General features: G+C 51.0%; 8 protein-coding genes across 8 annotated transcripts; 4 read left to right on the forward strand and 4 right to left on the reverse strand.

Annotated features, from left to right (window-relative positions):
• Positions 1–7: 7 nt before the first annotated feature.
• BDW70DRAFT_138923 (protein kinase COQ8) lies at positions 8–2520 on the reverse strand. Its single transcript, XM_073737313.1, has 2 exons — positions 1225–2520; positions 8–1176 (listed from the first exon to the last, which is right to left on the reverse strand). Exons 1-2 carry the CDS (start codon positions 2432–2434, stop codon positions 83–85), a joined length of 2304 nt encoding a protein of 767 aa, XP_073594754.1. The 5' UTR covers positions 2435–2520; the 3' UTR covers positions 8–82.
• Positions 2521–2713: 193 nt separating this feature from the next.
• Positions 2714–3748, forward strand: BDW70DRAFT_169127 (urease accessory protein UreF; the record flags this gene model as incomplete). Its single annotated transcript, XM_073742614.1, has 2 exons — positions 2714–2887; positions 2976–3748. Exons 1-2 carry the CDS (start codon positions 2749–2751, stop codon positions 3746–3748), a joined length of 912 nt encoding a protein of 303 aa, XP_073594755.1. The 5' UTR covers positions 2714–2748.
• A 27-nt stretch (positions 3749–3775) lies between these two features.
• Positions 3776–6828, reverse strand: BDW70DRAFT_138925 (E3 ubiquitin-protein ligase BRE1). The gene is made up of 6 exons (XM_073737314.1): positions 6513–6828; positions 6264–6407; positions 6151–6202; positions 5544–6091; positions 4417–5490; positions 3776–4361 (listed from the first exon to the last, which is right to left on the reverse strand). Exons 1-6 carry the CDS (start codon positions 6696–6698, stop codon positions 4188–4190), a joined length of 2178 nt encoding a protein of 725 aa, XP_073594756.1. The 5' UTR covers positions 6699–6828; the 3' UTR covers positions 3776–4187.
• Positions 6829–6981: 153 nt separating this feature from the next.
• Positions 6982–8864, forward strand: BDW70DRAFT_74921 (transcription factor TFIIIB subunit BDP1). Its single transcript, XM_073744757.1, has 2 exons — positions 6982–7045; positions 7094–8864. Exons 1-2 carry the CDS (start codon positions 7018–7020, stop codon positions 8788–8790), a joined length of 1725 nt encoding a protein of 574 aa, XP_073594757.1. The 5' UTR covers positions 6982–7017; the 3' UTR covers positions 8791–8864.
• Positions 8865–8868: 4 nt separating this feature from the next.
• On the reverse strand, positions 8869–10184 carry BDW70DRAFT_74922 (DUF1183 domain protein). The gene has a single exon (XM_073744758.1). The coding sequence runs from the start codon at positions 10016–10018 to the stop codon at positions 9059–9061; it is 960 nt and encodes a 319-aa protein (XP_073594758.1). The 5' UTR covers positions 10019–10184; the 3' UTR covers positions 8869–9058.
• Positions 10185–10296: 112 nt separating this feature from the next.
• Positions 10297–11961, forward strand: mmm1 (ERMES complex subunit MMM1). The gene is made up of 3 exons (XM_073737315.1): positions 10297–10407; positions 10472–10502; positions 10555–11961. Exons 1-3 carry the CDS (start codon positions 10392–10394, stop codon positions 11924–11926), a joined length of 1419 nt encoding a protein of 472 aa, XP_073594759.1. The 5' UTR covers positions 10297–10391; the 3' UTR covers positions 11927–11961.
• Positions 11962–11972: 11 nt separating this feature from the next.
• On the reverse strand, positions 11973–12844 carry BDW70DRAFT_138929 (acireductone dioxygenase (Ni2+-requiring)). Its single transcript, XM_073737316.1, has 3 exons — positions 12736–12844; positions 12295–12666; positions 11973–12240 (listed from the first exon to the last, which is right to left on the reverse strand). Exons 1-3 carry the CDS (start codon positions 12763–12765, stop codon positions 12106–12108), a joined length of 537 nt encoding a protein of 178 aa, XP_073594760.1. The 5' UTR covers positions 12766–12844; the 3' UTR covers positions 11973–12105.
• Positions 12845–15135: 2291 nt separating this feature from the next.
• BDW70DRAFT_138931 (tRNA modification protein MTO1) lies at positions 15136–17392 on the forward strand. The gene is made up of 2 exons (XM_073737317.1): positions 15136–15220; positions 15279–17392. The coding sequence occupies exons 1-2, from the start codon at positions 15141–15143 to the stop codon at positions 17272–17274; spliced, it is 2076 nt and encodes a 691-aa protein (XP_073594761.1). The 5' UTR covers positions 15136–15140; the 3' UTR covers positions 17275–17392.
• Positions 17393–18463: the final 1071 nt, after the last annotated feature.

Consider the following 18463-nt stretch of genomic DNA (forward strand, 5'->3'; position numbering starts at 1 on the left):
AGTATCAGTACATAGTATACAAAGGTGGCGATATTCCTATACACAATTACGAAGCCCTAGCCCTACTATAGGCCATAAGTAGCTACCGCTGGGCGTTATTTAGATTGTCCATCGCATTCCTAAACAACTCCTTGCAACGCACGCGGCTGCCCAGCCTGGCACAGAGCAAGAATGCACCACTCAGCTTCCGATGCAAACTATACGTCTCTTCCGGCGGAGGCGCAAGCCGTTCGCGGATCATAACGGGGATCAAATCGCGCACCCGCTCTGTAATCGTCTGGTCTCGGAAGTCATAGATGTCAGGTGAGGAATCCATGAACGGCTCGGCGAGGGTGAGGATGGAGGAGACATGGGCGTCGATCATAGCGCTGGACTCATGGCCTGTTAGGTAGCCTAGGTCGATGGAGAGAGCGTGGCATGTCTCCCTGTCTGCACGGGACGCCGCACAGAGTATCTGGATGTACTTGTCAATGAAGGAGTCCGGGTAGGCTCGTGAGGCACCGAAATCAAGAAGTTCAAGGCGGTTGGTGGAGGCGTTGTAGAGGAAGTTTGTCCAGTTGGGGTCTGTCTGCATGTATTTAAACTCTGTGATTTCGCGGAGACACAGGCGCAGGATCTGGGTTCCGATCCAGTCACGCTGCGCCTGGGTGAAGGTTTGGATCTTTGTGACAGCGATGCCGTTAAGGCGTTCCATCGTAAGGACGTTTCTGCCGGAAGCCTCGGAAATGATTTGCGGGACATAGAAAACCGGGTCATCTTTGAGGAGCTCACGGAAGCGGCTCCCGCATTCGGCTTCGCGGGTGTAGTCGCATTCCCAGGCAAGTTCTGTGCGAGCATTGGCGATTGTTTTGTCGAGATAAAGGCCGCGGGGGAGGATGCGCGACGCTGTTAAGAGGATGGAGAGATTGTTGAGGTCTGAGTCAATAGAGTCTGCGACTCCGGGGTATTGGATCTTTACGGCCACTGGCTGCCCTGTACTTCTGAGGGTAGCGCCGTGGACTTGACCAATGGAGGCGGCAGCCATAGGGACCTCATCAAAAGACGAAAAGAGGTCACGCCAGTTGGGCCCCAGGTTGTCTGTCAGGACTTTATCTCGTTGATACGCGGGCATGTAATCTGCGCGATCCTGCACTCTTTGGAGGACTTGTTGAATGGAGTCGGGAAGCATTTTTGAGTCTACAACCTCATAAGCAATAATTCAAAAGGCAAAGAATCAAGACATACCTTGAAAGCTGATCATTTGACCTAGCTTTAGAGCAGCGCCACGCATTTTAGATAGCTTGGCCACAAGACGCTCCATATTCCCAGCACTAAACATAAGTGATCCAGCAGCCGCTTCAGCGCTCCCTGTTACTCTGCGAAAGCTCTCACCAACGGCTCCGAAAGCCATAGAGGTTGCTAGGCCACCATACTGCCAGAGTCGTCCTAGCCGGGAAGATGGGACTCGTGACTCAACCATTTTATAGGTATCTTCGTCCTTCTTGCGCTCTGCAACAATCTCTGCGTCTACTTTGGAGGTCGAAGGAACGATATCCTCAACTAAACGTGGCTCAACATTTTCGCCAATTTGTTCTTCGGCTTGCTTCACTCCCTTTTCTTTTGCATTGATGGAACGAAACCTCCAATCAGCTGCTGCTTTCCGAGATAAAGATCGAGCCACCTTTGGGCTGTGAAATAAGTCCCTTATCATTTCCTCTGGAAGGTCCTGCTGTTGCGACTCGGCTTTGGAATCCACGGGTGAGTGGTATACGTCTGCATTGATACCCTGATTCGTCACTGTCTGCGTGGTGCTTGTCGTTTGCGGTAAAACAACCTCTGGAGCCCTGGCACGCCCTGCAGCAGGGTCCGGCGCAGGCCGGTAAGTCTCCTCCTGCTGCGCACTCACATTTAGTCGATCTGCCCCTGTGTGTCCGCTAGCATTTCTTTCTGGTGAAGCCTTAGTAGACAGTTGATAAACATCCGCATTGATATCTTTGTCTAACCCAACTTGCGTATCACTTGTCGCTTGTGGCACTTCCACCCGCGGTGTCCCGGCCGGCTTCGCAGCCGGCTCCCGCGAAGGTTGATAGAATTCCTCCTGCTGCGGACTGGCTTTCAATTGACTTCCCCTGTTATTTGCACTTGCACCGGTAACTGATGACGGTATCTTTGTCTCGGTATCCTGGTCTTTCTGCGTCGAAGGGGAGGATTCGGAAGGACGGGCGGAAGTGGTGGAAGATTGAGATGGAGAACCATCATTGAAGCGCTTAGCAAGTGCCGCAGCAGCTTTGGCTGTGAGAATCAGCCCATCAGTTTGGTTCTTAATGCCTTTCGTAAGGGATGACGTTCTGGTGAATATATCGAGCTGTTGTTGCCGCACCGCAAGGTGCTTTGTCGCGACGGACTTGGCGACGTTTAGGAACTGAATAGCGTCGAGCAGACGCTTCCCTGACATAACGTTCCAAAGCACCGATAAAAATATAGAATGAAATTTTTCAGTATCAATAAGTGCCCGTGATCAACACACTCGCATGGTTAAATCCTGTTGGTTTGCTGTAGTTTGTTTCCGTCATCTTCTAGAGATTCTTTTGAGTCAATTCTGCCGTAACTTACCGCCTATTGCTGGACCTCCCTCGCCCTTTTAGTTTGAACCGAAGCTTATCAGTTGCTTATCTGTGAAACCGTAAAATGGCTAATCTTCAGCAAATTGCAGAACAAGGGCCCTTTCCCCGTCGCAATGTTCTCCTTCTTTATGATTAATATGCGACAATGACTGGCACTTCTTCCATCCATGACCTAGAGCAAGAGATACTAGATCTCGAAGCCCGTTTACGAAAGGCAAAGTCCCGTTTAGCCCAGGTTTCTGCCCCGCGCGACTCCGAACCGCAGCCGCACCCTCCACCGAACGGTATGGTTTTCCCTGATATGCAATCTAAACAAAGCCAATTGTCTTCAAATCATTGTCTTGGAGTCGACGGATTCTCATTTCTCCCCAGGAATTCCTTCCTCAGAAACATACCATGCCCTCCTCCTCTTATCAGACTCCGCTCTCCCCTTGGGCTCTTTCGCCTATTCGAACGGCTTGGAATCCTACATAGCCCACCAAAAGCCTCTCCCTCGCACAATAATGCCAGTTGCCTCATTTCATCGCTTCTTGAGACTTTCCCTCGCCTCAATGGGCAGTATTTCACTCCCTTACGTGCTCGCAGCCTACCGCAACCCAACCGAGCTTGAAACGCTGGATAACGATCTCGACGCATCAACACCATGTCCTGTTGCGCAGCGTGCGAGTATCGCGCAGGGACGGGCATTGCTGGGTGTTTGGGAGCGGGCATTTCGAAGCACATATGCGCATGGTAATGGGAACTGTCAAGTCAGAGACTCAAGGGTGCAGAGCGGAATCAAGGCCGTCGCGGACTTTTCAGAAGCGTTGAAATGCTCCATGGATGACGAGTTAGGGGTTAAGGGCCATTTTGCACCGCTGTGGGGTGCTGTGTGCTTGGCCATGGGAATGGATGCTCGACAAACAGCGTACGTGTTCATGTTGAACCACGCCAAAGCTGTTCTTAGTGCTGCTGTTCGAGCGTCTGTAATGGGCCCATATCAGGCGCAGAGTGTGCTAGCTAGCAAAGACTTGCAGGACATGATTACTGAACGAATAGACCGGGATTGGCACACTGCTATAGAAGACGCAGGACAGGTAGTGCCCCCGCTAGATATATGGGTTGGACGCCATGAGCTTCTTTATAGCAGAATATTTAATTCATAATATTTTGACTAAATCGAATGCCGTGCTGTAACCACAAGTGGTATAGAAAGACAAACTTCCGTAATCCTGCGCCATCGTCATTCCCATGACTCCATGCAAAGGCTCCTTGCTAGTCCTACAACCGACACAACCCTTGTGTGGTTTGAGATACCCGGAACACCGTAGGTATCCAAGAAACGAGATCGAAAGAAAGAGGGAGGTTCGAGAAACAGAGCCCCAAGACCAGGAGTTCGATAAAAGGCAACAAGTGAAAACGCCAGCCCCAGAGTACCTATCCTGCTAAACCGTAGACAAAACACCGCACCATGAGCCTTTTCCATAGATTAAAAATCAGCGTAAACGCAAGAAGTAATAAACCCAAATATCGGGAAACGGGGAAAGAGAAGCAGAAGAAACTATGATACATGAAGGTGAGGGTGCGAAATCGACCAGGGAAAGGTCACAGCGTGATATGCATATAATCATTATTGCCAAAGGAGCGGTTGCAATTTGGGCACTTCCGAGATCGGGACGTAAGTCGCTCTTCCACGCATTCTCTGCAAAAGACGTGTCCGCATGTCTTGATTGCTGTGTTCTTGAAATTTCGGCGACATACGGTGCAAAGAGCTAAAGTCTGTCGAAAAGTTAGCAAATGTGAGCTTCCAATTAGCAAAGTACGGTGTGCTTACCCTCAACATCTCATACTCGGAAGACGAGTTCCCAAGGCTCTTGTTCTTCCAGTTCTCCAGACTTTTCTTCGTGTCTGCAAGTGATGCTTTGAGCCCTTCAACCTGTGTTTCAGCTCGACGACAAGCACTAGACGTCGACGCCAGGGATGAATCCTTGGAAACCGATAGTGCCTTCAGCTCTGCGATCTGCCCTCGCAAACCCTCCATCACGATATTGTTCTCTGTGATTTGTTGCTGGGACGCGTGGTACTTGTTTACCATGCTGTTTAATGCTTCCTTGGTCTCGCTGACCTGCTTTTCCATGTTGGCGAGTAGAGACCGCGTGGCTGCTTCCGATTCCTTCAGTTGCGATACTATATCAGAACTCTTGGAATTCTGCATCCGCAACGTCCGGACTTCCATGTCTCGGGCTTCCTTGCTTTTCATTGCGCTGAAGTATTTTTGGTCTGCCTTTGATTTCTCCGCCGCTAGGCGAGACACCTTTTCTTCCATAGCGCTGAATTCGGCAACTCTTTGAGATGCCAATGAAGAATATTTCTTGCAAGCAGTCTGCATGGATGCTAGTTCCGCATTGAGCATCGAGTACTGGCGTTCCAGATTGCCGTACTTGACGCGCAAATCCTCGATCGTGATGTCGTTGATGTCTGCTTGTTTCGCCTTCTCTCGTCCAACTTCTATCCGCAACCGCTCAACCTCAGATTCCAGCGCAGCTATTTGAGCTTTCCCGGCGTCTGCTAGCTCCTGGATTTTGAGCGTCGCCGTCCTATCCTGCTCTTGTGCCGATTTCCGCATCTGCTGGTCAGCAAGAAGCTCATCGCGCGTGTTGCGTATCCGTGCCAAATCGTTTTCAGTTTTCATTAATTGCGCTTCTTTCTCGGCCAGAACGATCTGTGTTTCTTCGTCGACTTGATTGCGGTATGCAGTCCTTTCGGACCGTAACTTCGCTGCTTCCTCGCGAAGCTGTACGTTAACCGCCTCTAGATGGTTTACTCGCTTCACCACATCGTCGTATTGCGATCTCAACTGCTTAAACAGATCTGTATGTGCATAATCATCGTCCGTAAGTTTCGTTTTCTAGATCGCATATATTAGCATCGCAGCAAGATAGGCGATATCAGGTTTCTCACTTTAATACTTATCTCCGTAATCTGGCTTAGTAGATTTGCATTCTCAGCTTCCAATTTCTGTATTTGCTCCTTCTGTTTCTCAGAAATGGCTGCCAACTTGCTGTATGTCCCGTCCGTATCTGGCGTACGTTCACCCGTAGGAGTGGCGCCGTTTGTAGCTGGCGGCTCATCACGATTCCCAGACGCACTATCACCACCTGGTCGCTGGGCGCCTAGTATATATTGCTTCTCTAATTTGGCGACAGTCAAGCTCCTTGCGCGATCAAGTTTCTTCTCGGCAACCATATATCGTAACGAAGCTTCTTCCAGGCTTTCTTCTAGCTGCTGCTTTTCGGATAGCACTTTGCTAAGCTCGGCAAGAGTTGCCTTCTCTTCAGCCAATTTGCGCGCAAGCTGAGACTGCAGATCCGAGACCTCGGGTGGGCTTGTTGGAGACTTGGCGACAAGGCGGGATATGATATCGCGTATATCATCAGAACGAGACTTAAGATGTTGCTCGAAATTATCCAAATCCTCAAACTGCAGCGCGCTTTGGAATGAAGAGCGATCTACGCCACAGTTAACGGTCTTGTTGATATATAGAAAGCCATAGCAGCGTCAAACCTACCCTTGCTATGCTCGTCGGGACTACCAAGGAGGAGTTTGACCTCGTCAATCAGCTGTGACATTGGTTAGATTGATATAAAATATATAACAGTTGAAAAATACACCTCTACTTACTTGATTGTACCAAGCATCAATGACGCGAAGATGGTCGCCGTGGTAGGCGGTGGCCTTCGCCGACTCCTTTAATTTCGCTTCCAGGGATACCTTGTCACGTTTGTATTCCTGCATTTGACGCCAGATAGCGTCCTTCTGGAATCGCTGTTGAATGGAAAAAACCTTCAGTCAGTGAACTGCCCAATGATCAATCAATTTTCGTGCAACCCCTGCGAGACTTCACCCCACAAAAAAGGGCCAAAGACTTACCTCAAGATCATCTTTCCATGGCATATCAGCATCGGGATGAGGCTTATTACCACCAATGACCGATGTGGCCTGTTTCTTCAAAGGAGGAGCCGAATCATTCTCATGTGTGGCAGCTCTCTTCCGGTCTTCCATCTTGACAAAACCGGACTCGGGAGGTGCGACGGGGGATGCTTCGGCGGCCGGCATCAGTGGCTACTGTGGTCATATGGAGTGGTGAAGTCGTGACCACTAAGCAGCGACTGGCCGGTAGCAGAGACTGCAACAATATCCGACCGTGAAATTAGGTTCGTCGAGGGGGAAATGTGAGAAAGAGAACAGGTGGAAAGTAGTGGTTGAGATAAGCAAGAGTAGGGAGCCAGGAGGATTTTCCAACGCCTTAAGGTTAGCCTCCCACGTGACACCGCCCACTTTCCCCAGAAGTTCGGTTTAGGTTCTGCAGGCGAAAGTAGTAAAATAATGACAACGACGACGGCAATCGGCCCTTGTGATGATTCCCCGCTAAGAGATGAAGTCGTTCTCAAGCTCCATTATTAGTACGTCTTATTCACACGTCTTGTCCTCATGTTGCTAACTTTCGTTAGATAAGTCGGGCAAGAAGTTTGCTCCAAAGGCACCCGCCCGACGCGCTCCTCCAGCCCCTCCTCGAGCACCTTCAAGGCGGCCTAGTGTTGTTTCTCAGGGATCGGCTTTTCACGCACCGGTGACTACAAGTGTAACAGCGACCCCCGAACCGCCTCCCCCTGCTACCTCGATCGAACCGTCTGCGCAGTCCGAGACAACGACTGCGGGATCAGCTGGTGTGCCGACTGTTGCGCCGACCGTTGAGCATGCGCCTAAGGAACAACTTGCAACTGCCATACCGATTCCCGCACCCAAGCGCAAGGCTTCTGTCCCCGTTCCCATTCCAGCCCCTCGGTCAACGACAAATATATCGCCTGCTCCTCCTTCAGCGAGCACTACAACGACCGTTGAGCCCGTAGCGCAGGCACCCAGTCGCCCCGATGAGAACAGGGAAGTGACTAGACCAAGCTCTGATGACGTCCAAAACGAGCAGAGACATGCACCCTCTGATGTCGCGGCCGATAGTGATGATGAAGTGGTGCCTGAAGGCCGACCCTCAAAGCGCTTAAGGACGTCAATCGAGTCTGTCCTAACAACGACACCTCCTCAGCCGGAAGAGGAACTCGCTCAACTTGCTACACCTCCGCCTACACAGATTCCCGCCCCAGAGGAACGAACGGAAAGCCGAGATGAGTCCGAAGTGCCAGGTCTAGCTCGGCGAAGTGAAAGTGCGGCCAAGAAAAAAGGTCGACGAGCAAGCCGATCTACAAGTAATGATGCAGGGAAAGTTAAGAAGGAAAGGAAGCGACGGACCCGCAACCGCGAGCCCACCCCTGAGGGTGCTGAGCTGATCGAGATAGCACCAGCAGTCGTTAAGATGTCGGATTTGTGCAAAGACACACGGACGGGAAAGCGATCCAAGCGAGAAACAGAGCTACGCGCCCACGAACTAGCAGAAGCCGAGCGGAAGAAAGCTCAGCAAGAAGGCGGCCAGAAAGATGAGACTGCTGTGAAACAAGCTTTAGATGAATCTGTTCTTAAGGAGGACCAAACTGGTAGTACGCCCAATAAGAGCTCACAGGCTGGTCCAGTCATGCGCATTGTGAACGGAGAGATTGTGCTTGACGCCGCCTCTCTGCAGGTCGATCGTCATGCAGATGCCGAGAGAAACGGGGACGACCTGGAGGACGTCGTTGAAAATTCACTCACCCGGAAGGTCAATCAGGCTACATACGGGAAGCGTTCCAAAACCGAGTCTTGGGATGAGGACATGACAGAGCTATTCTATCGCGGCCTGCGCATGTTCGGAACTGATTTCATGGTGATCAGCAAAATGTTTCCTGGACGGTCGAGGCGTCAAATCAAACTGAAATTCAACAACGAAGAGCGACGTGCTCCTCAAAGAATTAGGGAGACGCTTCTTGGGCCCCGGGAGTCGATTGACATTAACACGTATTCCGAGATGACCAATACAGTATACGACGACCCTCGATTAATCCAGCAAGAGCTAGATGAGGAGAAGAAGCGTATCGAGGAGCAGTATGAGAAGGATAAGAAAGCTCAGGAAGATTTGCTTCGCAACCCGGATGGCGTGGCAGGCAATAACCCTTTGGGTGTCGATAAAGCAGCCATCAAGAGCAAGCGCAACAACAAGAAACAGAGCGCGAGAGACCTCGGGGGCGGGACTGAAGAAATTTTGGGTTCTATAGATGATTGATTCTTTATGGGTAATCAATTGGAGTTCTAGGGCGGCTGATACGGTTAGGGTTAGGCGTTTCACGGCGTTCTTTAATGTTGACAGTGCAGCAACCATGAACTTATGCTGCCTGGTTCTTGAGTCAACGGAATTTCAACTCACAAGAAATTTCAAATGCTAGCGAATTGATTCAAATCGTTATCATTTTCAGCGAGCAAACCTAGTCATTTGCGCATTGCACATATGATTCAAACGTACAAAATGAGAACCATGATAGCGACGTAGGCGATCATCTACGCCTTGTCGAACCGAATCCTGTGCTTGTGGATGGCGTTGAGAAACGGGAAGGAGATGACGACGAGCTCCCTTCACTGGAACCATATCTGCGGCCCCGCGGATACGGCGAGCTGTATCGATTGCCCGAACTTCTCCTTCCCAGCTCATACCCAAGTCCAGTACCGGCCATAGCCCCCGTCCAGAACCCTGGCCTCCAGCCTGACCCAGACGTACCAAAACTGTAGAACGGGTTGCTGCTGTAAGGCGGAGGAGGTCCACCAGGATACGGCCCTCCATCATCGCCGCCGTCACCACCCCAGCCCCAACGGCGACCAGGTTGCGGCTGGCCTCGCCGCCACCCAAGACACTGCCTTACCAGCCCAACTACAATGTACAGAAAGACGGCGAGGAAAATACCCCAGAAGACAAGGTTGCCAAACAACGTCAGGGTCGACTCATAATCCTTGTTTTCCCATCCATGCTTCAGGCTTCCCCACCATTTATCCTCATCAAACGATCCCTGTCCAAATTTCTGCTCGCCCAGCTCGGACAGGAGCAGCCGGTATTCTACGCCACAGCTTCCCTTCAGCACATAGGGATCATCGGCACTTCGGTAACCTTCGCACACGACGTCTGTAGAACCAAGCTTGAACTCACCGGGGAGTGATGCGGTGCAGGTCCACTGGACGTCCTCCTCATCGTAACCGTAGCCGTCGTTGGTGCATCTCATTGAATCTATCTCGTACATATTGCATATGCGCTTGGACGGACCGACGCATTTCAGCTGGGGGATGGGCGACACGCGCCGAGCTCTGGTGAGTCTGCCGCCACCACGCAGCGTGAGGGAGTGGACTCGGGAGAGGAGGATGGCATCCTTGCCTGGGGGTTCTTTCTTTGAGTAGCTTGCGGAGAGAGATGAGGAGGGTAGGCTGATGAGGAACAGCAAGAGCTGCAAAATTGTTGTTGATCGCATAGCTGCGATTTATATAGTGTGCGTTTGGAAATTAGATGTAAAGGGTCTAGGATGAGGTAAAAATATAGATCGTGAGACGGTTGAATCGAAGCTGCAGTCTAAGCTTAGACTACAAATCAGCTGAAGTGGCCATTTGAGATAGTGTATGGAAAGATCCAGATCGAGCTTTAGACACTTGTAGGCTGTTCTCTGGATCGTCGTCTAGCTTGCCGCGAGAATCCCGTCCGCTCCGACCTTGGCGTCATTCATTGTTCGAACTCGGCTGCTCCCCACACTCGGGAAGTCTTCACATCCTCTTTCCCTCGTCTGATCTATTCGCCTACTGCGTACAGAAGAGCTATGGGCAGACGGTGACTTCCTACAGCGGCTGACAATGGCTTTTCAGCAAGGTACGCCCGGTCCTCCCGTCGAACTCTGCTCTACATTCACTGACCATGACGAAACCCTCTCTAGGTGAAGCCGCGCCTGTATCGACCCAGTCCTCGTGCGTGCACCTCTCCTCGACGCTTCAATAGTCTGCTAATTCCGTATCACAGTCTATCTTTTACGCAAGGGTTCCTGCTGGGTCAGCTATCAGTTGTGCTGCTGATTGGTGCCTTCATCAAGTTCTTTATTTTCGGCGAAGCACCACCACCACCGTCTCGCGGTCTTAGAGCTTCCACGCATCGACGCTCCAATTCGATCTTTTCACAAGATGCGCCTCCTCCCAGATCATTGAGAGAAAAGCCCTCGACTTCAAATGTCCTTCGTCCCGTCCCGTCGTCCGCGACCAACACGCGATCGATTTTGCGGAAAACCTACTACAGCGCAATCCCTCCCAACCCGTCGTCGAAACACCGAATTCATCATTCCTCACATCAACCAGAGTCGTTGGATTGGTTCAATGTCTTAATCGCACAGACAATAGCACAGTATAGGCAGACAGCCTATCTCTTGAAAGACTCCCCCACATCGTCGATCCTTCATTCATTGACGGCAGCTTTGAACAATCCCGAGAAGAAACCGTCCTTCATTGATAAAATCACGGTCACAGACATATCACTCGGTGAAGAGTTTCCGATTTTTAGCAATTGCCGTATCATTGCCGTTGATGACCCTATGTCCGACGGTGGCAGGCTACAAGCCTTGCTGGACGTTGACATGAGCGACGACAACCTCTCCATCGCCGTCGAAACCTCACTAGTCCTCAACTACCCTAAGCCATGCTCCGCAATTCTACCTGTTGCGTTGTCAATATCCGTCGTAAGATTTTCGGGGACACTCTGCATCTCGCTTGTCCCTGCATCCACCCCGCCTCTTCATACTCCGTCACCTATGCCATCGCCACCGACAGCAGGAACGCAGTCAGCCGCCGGGGCACAACCCACTGATGGCGGTGATATCCCGCCGAAATCTTCACCGAAGAGCAACATTGCGTTTTCATTCTTACCAGACTACCGACTCGACCTGTCAGTGCGATCGCTGATTGGCTCCCGGAGTAGACTCCAGGACGTGCCCAAGGTTGCGCAGCTGGTAGAAGCACGGGTTCATGCGTGGTTTGAAGAGAGGGTAGTCGAGCCCCGAGTACAAGTCGTGGGGCTACCGGACCTCTGGCCACGCATGGGCAGGACTGGTGTGCGAACAGGTGACGAGTCTGAAACCGGCTCTAATACGGCCTCACGACCAGCCATGTCCGTTGATATGAGCAGTCCCGGCCACCTTCAGAGCGATGGCGGTAACCACGAGGAAGCGCTGCGATTTCGCGGATTAGGTCCACGGCCGCCATTACCGTTTGATGCCGTTTCCCGGACAAGCAGTTATCAAGTTGAGACTGGGGCTCCTCGTAGTCCTAGTTTGACGCGCGAGCGGAGCCTGGGGGATGATTTCCATATGCCTGGTTCTATGCCTGAGGCGCCAGGCGCTCAGTGAGATATGAGTTACTTGTACCATACGCCATGGGATAGAATATTATGAATACGATGTAATAAAATCATAGGCCAATTTCGTTACTATGTCGTTATGTATAGTTGACCAACTGAAACAGCCGTTAGACAACCAAGAAACTTCGGTACCAGACTGTATAGATACTGGACAAACATGAAGAACACCTAGTTCGCAGCAATTGAGGAAGCAGTGAGTCCCTCTAGGTAAGACTTCCGGTGCTGGTTCTCATCAAGCTCCGGTGCACGGTTCAAAGGCGTCCACTTAGGCTCCTCCTGGAACAGTCGCATCGCCTTGATGTACTGCACACCAGAACGTCAGTTTCATGATACATCAATAAGGTCAAGAAAACTTACATTTTTATCATCAGTCGTGAATCGGTGATAGATACCCGCGGGGAGGATAATCAAATCATCCTTGACGAGTCGAATACGCACCCACTCGTCTTCCTTGCCCCGCACATCAAAATATCCCTCTCCGTCACGGATATACCGGATTTCCTCGTCCTCGTGCAGATGCTCAGCGAAGAACATCTTCACCTTATCCTCGTAAGCCTCGCCCATTGTTGCGGGGGAGACGGTGATCTCATCGCGGTTCTTGTAGCCGCGTTCCTTGGCGAGCGCGTCGACATCCGAAAGCTCTGGGAAGTGGTGGTAGATTACACCGAGGGAGGCAAGGTAGTCTTCTGAGACGGGGCGGCCGGAGTCGTGGGGTTCGCGCTGGTCGCCCTATACATCATGCATTTTTGTTAGTTCGGCTTTTGTTCCGATTTTCAGACCTTGGTGGACAGAACGTACGGGCTTGTTGTCGTACCAGTAGGCCTTCATTATGATTGGCGACTGAGTTTGAGTCTAATTCACCAAAATTATGAAGAAATCGTAATCAGGCTTCAATTGTTGACGGCCTGGAGATGGCATCAGCTTTCTTATTAATGCAGGGACGGCGGGGTGAGAAAATACTGCACTGCGATTGGTTGGTGATGGCGCAGCAATCTCAATTAACTGCGCGTTGCACCTGACCAGCTTGGACAGGCAGATCGATTGTATTTGATTTGAAATCCTTACCTAGGCCAAACTATAGGAATTTTTCTTAATCTAAATATGACTGGGAATGGGTGTGCTCATTGATATATTCACTAGTATTTTGGTAGCGAGCTGAAAAATGAGGCATGAACTGAGCGGAGCTGTCTCATCAGTCGTAAATCTATCAGGAGCGAGAGGGAGGACAACGATGATCATATTCGGATGTGCGATCCGTGCTTCAAGAATGTCCTTCTTCAAGCGTCGCTGAACTCGTAAGATACACTCGCCATGGGGCACCGCATCCTATCAGTAACATCATTAGATAAGTGAGTATATAAATCGCATGCTTTCTCCTTTCAGACACAATAGGAAGACGACCAGAACTGCCTGGTCATCATACTGATGTTTCAATTGCTGTAGACGTTTGGTATATACCATGATAGAATTTTTCAGGAACAAGGAAGATGATTGAACTCAGGTCTGAATTGGCCTACGCCTAGGCGAAGACTGACGACAGCGATAGGAACGGCGAGAGTGATACAACCATGGTGACGCATATGCCTGTGGTGGAGTGCCCAACTGCGGCGATATAGGCTACTGCGGTCCTCTGAAGAGGATAAACGCGAAGACGAGGAAGGATCAGATGAAGATCTGTTGCAGGTATAGTTACTCACATTTCTGACGGCCGAGTAGTCGTTCATGTTCCTCAGCGCGCTCTAAACCCTCTGGTGGATTATCTTGGTTAGCTGGGCGGTGAGGAATATCCTCAGATTGGTATACTCTTCTGGTAATACGATGTATTCGTAACCAGGGGTAGACCATCGAATGAATCTAGATATCAAGTGTCTCGAGTTAAGAGGTGAGATAGCAGCACGTAAACCTCTTGCCATGAAACCCGCAATGCCAAGAAATCACTCTGACTGTTTGATAGGGTCCAGACAGGCGACTAATGCCCTTGCAGTCCAATAGTCAGATTGGCTGATTTACATTGCCACTCCAAGAAACAATTCTTCTGGGTGATAGCCGTGACGAAGTAGGTAATAAACAGCGAATTCTGCTTGTGGGCTGCCTTGCTGTACACTGAAGGCTTGTGCCTGATCCTCTGGCAGCAGCAGCTGATCCTGTTGGCACTGCATATCTGAGTACCATTCGGGTAAGGAGTCTGCTATAATTTCAAGATCCAGACAGAGAGTGCTGAGGTTACCGAGTATTTAAATTGTATTGTCTGCCGCAGACGTACGCGGTCATGCTGATCGCGGATATGGCAGGGCACCCGTCAGGCCGTTGGATTGTTTCAAATGGCGGTTTGAATGCTTCTTGAAGAGAAAAACGAGGTGGGTGTGAAGGTCCCAGAGAAGACAGAGGGCAAGGGGTTAAGTCAGGTTCCTGTACGACAGGTGCGGATGCGACCTCCAGAACGTTTCCTTCAGAGAGCCTTTAACCATGTGTAGCAGTAAATCTGCGTTGCCAATATCAAGTAGCAATGGTCCAGGAACTTTCCGTCATTAGGCGATCCGTCTCCTAGCCTGTAGGGCCATAGTAGCTACAACGTTCGGTGTGAGGGTCTGCTAGATTTGCGTAGTGAGTGACCTATTATCTGACAGGAAGCGACGTTATTGCCCAATCCGCTGGTTGTTGTTTGCGTTCAAATGCTGTAGGGATCTTGCGCCTAAAAACCTTCTATCTGGATAGCATTGATAAGGATATTGGATATCAATTCGTCGGTGTCATCTAGAAGCTTTCTGAAAAGAGGAAGGCCGTGATGGTACTCTTTGTTTAGTCTGCACTCAATGTTCGGACGACGTCGAACGAGTCATGGATGATACGTTGACTATTCACTTAAACGATCTGGGCGATCAATCAAAAGATTACGACGATCTGTGGGCCAGCGATCGGCCAAGCATGTTGCCATTATATTTGGTATAAGGAGGGAGGAGGATATGTTATATTCGGATGCGCAGGAGCTATATACGGTTAGTACGTCATGTGTTCCTGTTTTGCGACACATTCCTGCATAAATTATGTGAAAAGATTAAGTGTCTCACCGCCATGACATAAATACACGTGATCTGAGACGATAAGCTAGGACTTTTCCAGATAAGGAGATTTTATTCTTCAGCAGAAGAATCGTCTGCTACCAAATTCGTGTCATCATGGCTTTCAGGGCACGGTCAGGGGCGATGCTTCGATGGGGAGCTAGCGTTCGATCTCGGTTACTAGGTGGTTTTCGCGGATTGGCTTCGGTGGCTGATTCCACGCGGTATGAGAAAATCTTGAATCACCAGTCATCAATAACTTGCTGATTTCGCTTCTTTCAGACCCTACGATGTGGTCGTCATCGGAGGTGGCCATGCCGGATCGGAGGCGTGTGCTGCAGCGGCTCGCTCAGGCGCCCGCACGGCGTTGATAACACCCTCGCTCTCCAACATCGGAGTATGTTCGTGTAATCCGAGTTTCGGCGGAATTGGCAAAGGCACGATGATCCGGGAAATTGATGCCATGGACGGAGTCGCGGGCCGAATCGTTGATAAGGCGGGACTCATGTTTATGGTCCTCAACAGATCCAAAGGTCCGGCTGTTTGGGGTCCTCGCGCGCAGATCGACCGGGAGCTATACAAGAATTACATGCGTGAGGAACTGCTCGCGACAGAAAATTTGAGCATCGTGGAGGGTAAAGTTGCAGATATCGTTATCTCGAAGGAAGATGTTGGGACTGGTCCTGCTGCGCCGGCAGGGAAAATTGTTGGGGTCCGGTTGGAAACAGGCGAAGTGATACCGACGAGCCGGGTTGTGATTACCACAGGTACATTCTTGGGAGGTGAAATTCATATCGGACTCAAGGCCTATCCATCGGGGAGAATTGGTGAGGCTGCAACATTCGGGCTGAGCAAGTCGCTCCGCGAAGCAGGCTTCCAGCTGGGTCGGTTGAAGACCGGAACGCCGCCGCGGCTGGATAAAAAGACGATCGACTTTTCAGCGCTGCAGGTCCAGAAAGGTGACACGCCGCCTATGCCGTTTTCTTATCTTAATGAACGAGTTCAGGTGGACGAGGACGCTCAGCTTAACAGCTTTCTAACCTATACCAACAATGCCTCCCATGATATCGTTCGCGCCAATCTGGATAGATCCGTGCATATTCGAGAAACCGTGAAGGGTCCGAGATATTGCCCATCGTTAGAATCCAAGGTTATACGCTTCAAGGACAAGACGCAGCACCTTATCTGGCTGGAACCGGAAGGCTTTGCGCCGAACGAGGTCATCTACCCTAACGGGATCTCAATGACTATACCTGAGGACGCTCAGTTCGAACTACTGAAGACGATCCGCGGTCTCGAAAACGTACGGATGCTCCAGCCCGGTTACGGCGTAGAATACGACTACATCGATCCGCGCAATCTGTGGCCAACGCTTGAAACAAAACTGATCAGCGGTCTCTACCTAGCCGGACAGATAAACGGCACCACAGGCTACGAAGAAGCCGCCGGACAAGGGATAATCGCCGGTGCCAACGCTGGCCTGTCAGCGCAGGGCCGAGAACCTCTCACCCTCACCCGTTCCGACGGCTACATCGGAATCATGATTGACGACCTCATTACCAAGGGTGTTTCAGAGCCTTATCGAATGTTTACCGCACGCAGCGAGTTCCGCCTATCCGCACGATCTGACAACGCTGATCTCCGTCTCACTCGCCTTGCCCACAAAGCCGGCATCGTAGGCAAGAAGCGCTGGTCACACTTCAGCGACACAGAAGCCCAAATCAAAGAACTGCAATCGCTCCTCTCCGACACCAAGCTACCCCTAGCAGCATGGGCCCGGAAGGGGTTAACGGTTCGCAATGACGGCACTGTCCGCTCTGCACACGAGCTTCTTGCCCACAGAGCCGTCGGGCTCGACGACCTGATCCCACATATCGAATCCCCGTCAGGCATCGCATACACACCGTCCTCGTTCGCGCCGGAAATCCGCAACCGCGTTATAGTGGAAGCTCGCTATGCGCCTTACGTTTTGAAACAGGACAAAGCGGCCGCTAGAGTCCGCAGATACGAAGATTTTCCCATCCCGCTTGACCTGGATTACAGTGCCATCCATGGGATCAGCACGGAGGAGCGGCAGGCTCTAGAGCGCGTCCGGCCGGCGAACATCGGCATGGCCAGGCGGATTGAGGGCGTCACTCCAGCTGGGTCTTTGCAGCTTCTTCTTCATCTGGGACGTCTAGGGCGGAGGCAAGAGAATGCTAGGCGGATTCCGGCAGACATCGAGGCTGACACCGACATCTCTGGGCTGGAAAAGACGCCTGATGATATCTCGACTTGATTGATGTGCTTCAATAGAGGAGCGTTCGTGACTGGAGGAGAGTGTACGAGATATGCGGATATACATTGGCCATTTACCTACATTTTGATCTTGGGTTCAGCGACAAGGCGCAGGCGGCAAGAGGAGTTAAGTTATATATAGGGTCTTCATTCTCTGTTAGATGTTCGACAAATACTTGCTGTTCTACCAATCTCATGTATATTATTCTCACCTACAACACAATGATATTAAACATCATAAATCCATTACCAGTGGACTCATTAAGCTACCAGGTACCCCTGCCCACGTCCAATTACCTCTCCTGTACAACCTTACTCGGAAGATACATCTAATCTACCTGCCGTCTACCTCTCACTCTTCCCTCAGTGACATCCCGTTTCCTTTACGTCAATCATCTGTCCATGCGTTCCCTTGGCTTTCTTCTACTCAGCGCATTTCCCCTAACGCATCAAAATATCCGGGAGGCGAGTTACACAATCCTTAGCAGCGCGGTCCGCGCAGACGGAAATTCATCGCCTGGTATGATTATTGGACCGTTAAAGAACGAGCGCATGCTACATTCTACGTCATTTCCCAACGTTTTGATATTCGAAACTGCAAGCCGCAAAACAAAAGTACGGCATGGGGCGCCCTGCAGACCCGGGGAATTGGCTGGATTGGGTTGAGGAGGGGACGTTGGCTGAGGGAGGAACCGTTAAGGTTGTGCGAGAGGCGTCGACGGGGGGACGTTGTTGGATGGGTTGGACTTGGACTTGGACGCGTGGTCGTCATGTGGTGGTTGGTTGCAGTGGGTTCTGATCACGGGATGCCATACTTGGGGTGGTATGCAGGTACCTGCAGGCAGAGGCAGGTAAGTAGGCGCTCAGGTGCTCGATCCTGTTTCATAGTCGAAGTGTTCAGTGAACGGGACCTAGTTCTGTGTGATGGACGTGCCTTCCGGATCAGGGTCGACGCGCATGCAAGGGATCGCTGAAGGGCAAGTTGTACGAACGACAACATAATGCAGAGTGATGTCTGCAGAGTAAGTCGACGCAAGGCTTATCACATGGCCGTCAAACTCCTATTGCCCCCTATTACCTCCTACTCGACCTTCTCGATAGAGCGCAGTTGGTGGCCTTATTGGCGGCTTTCGGCGCCCTCTTCTCCGCGTAACTGTGACTCTAACCTTGGATGTTATTTCAGCCCACGC

This window comes from Aspergillus foveolatus, assembly GCF_047715535.1.
Source record: "Aspergillus foveolatus strain CBS 279.81 unplaced genomic scaffold BDW70scaffold_34, whole genome shotgun sequence".
NCBI classification, from domain to species: Eukaryota; Fungi; Ascomycota; class Eurotiomycetes; order Eurotiales; family Aspergillaceae; genus Aspergillus; species Aspergillus foveolatus.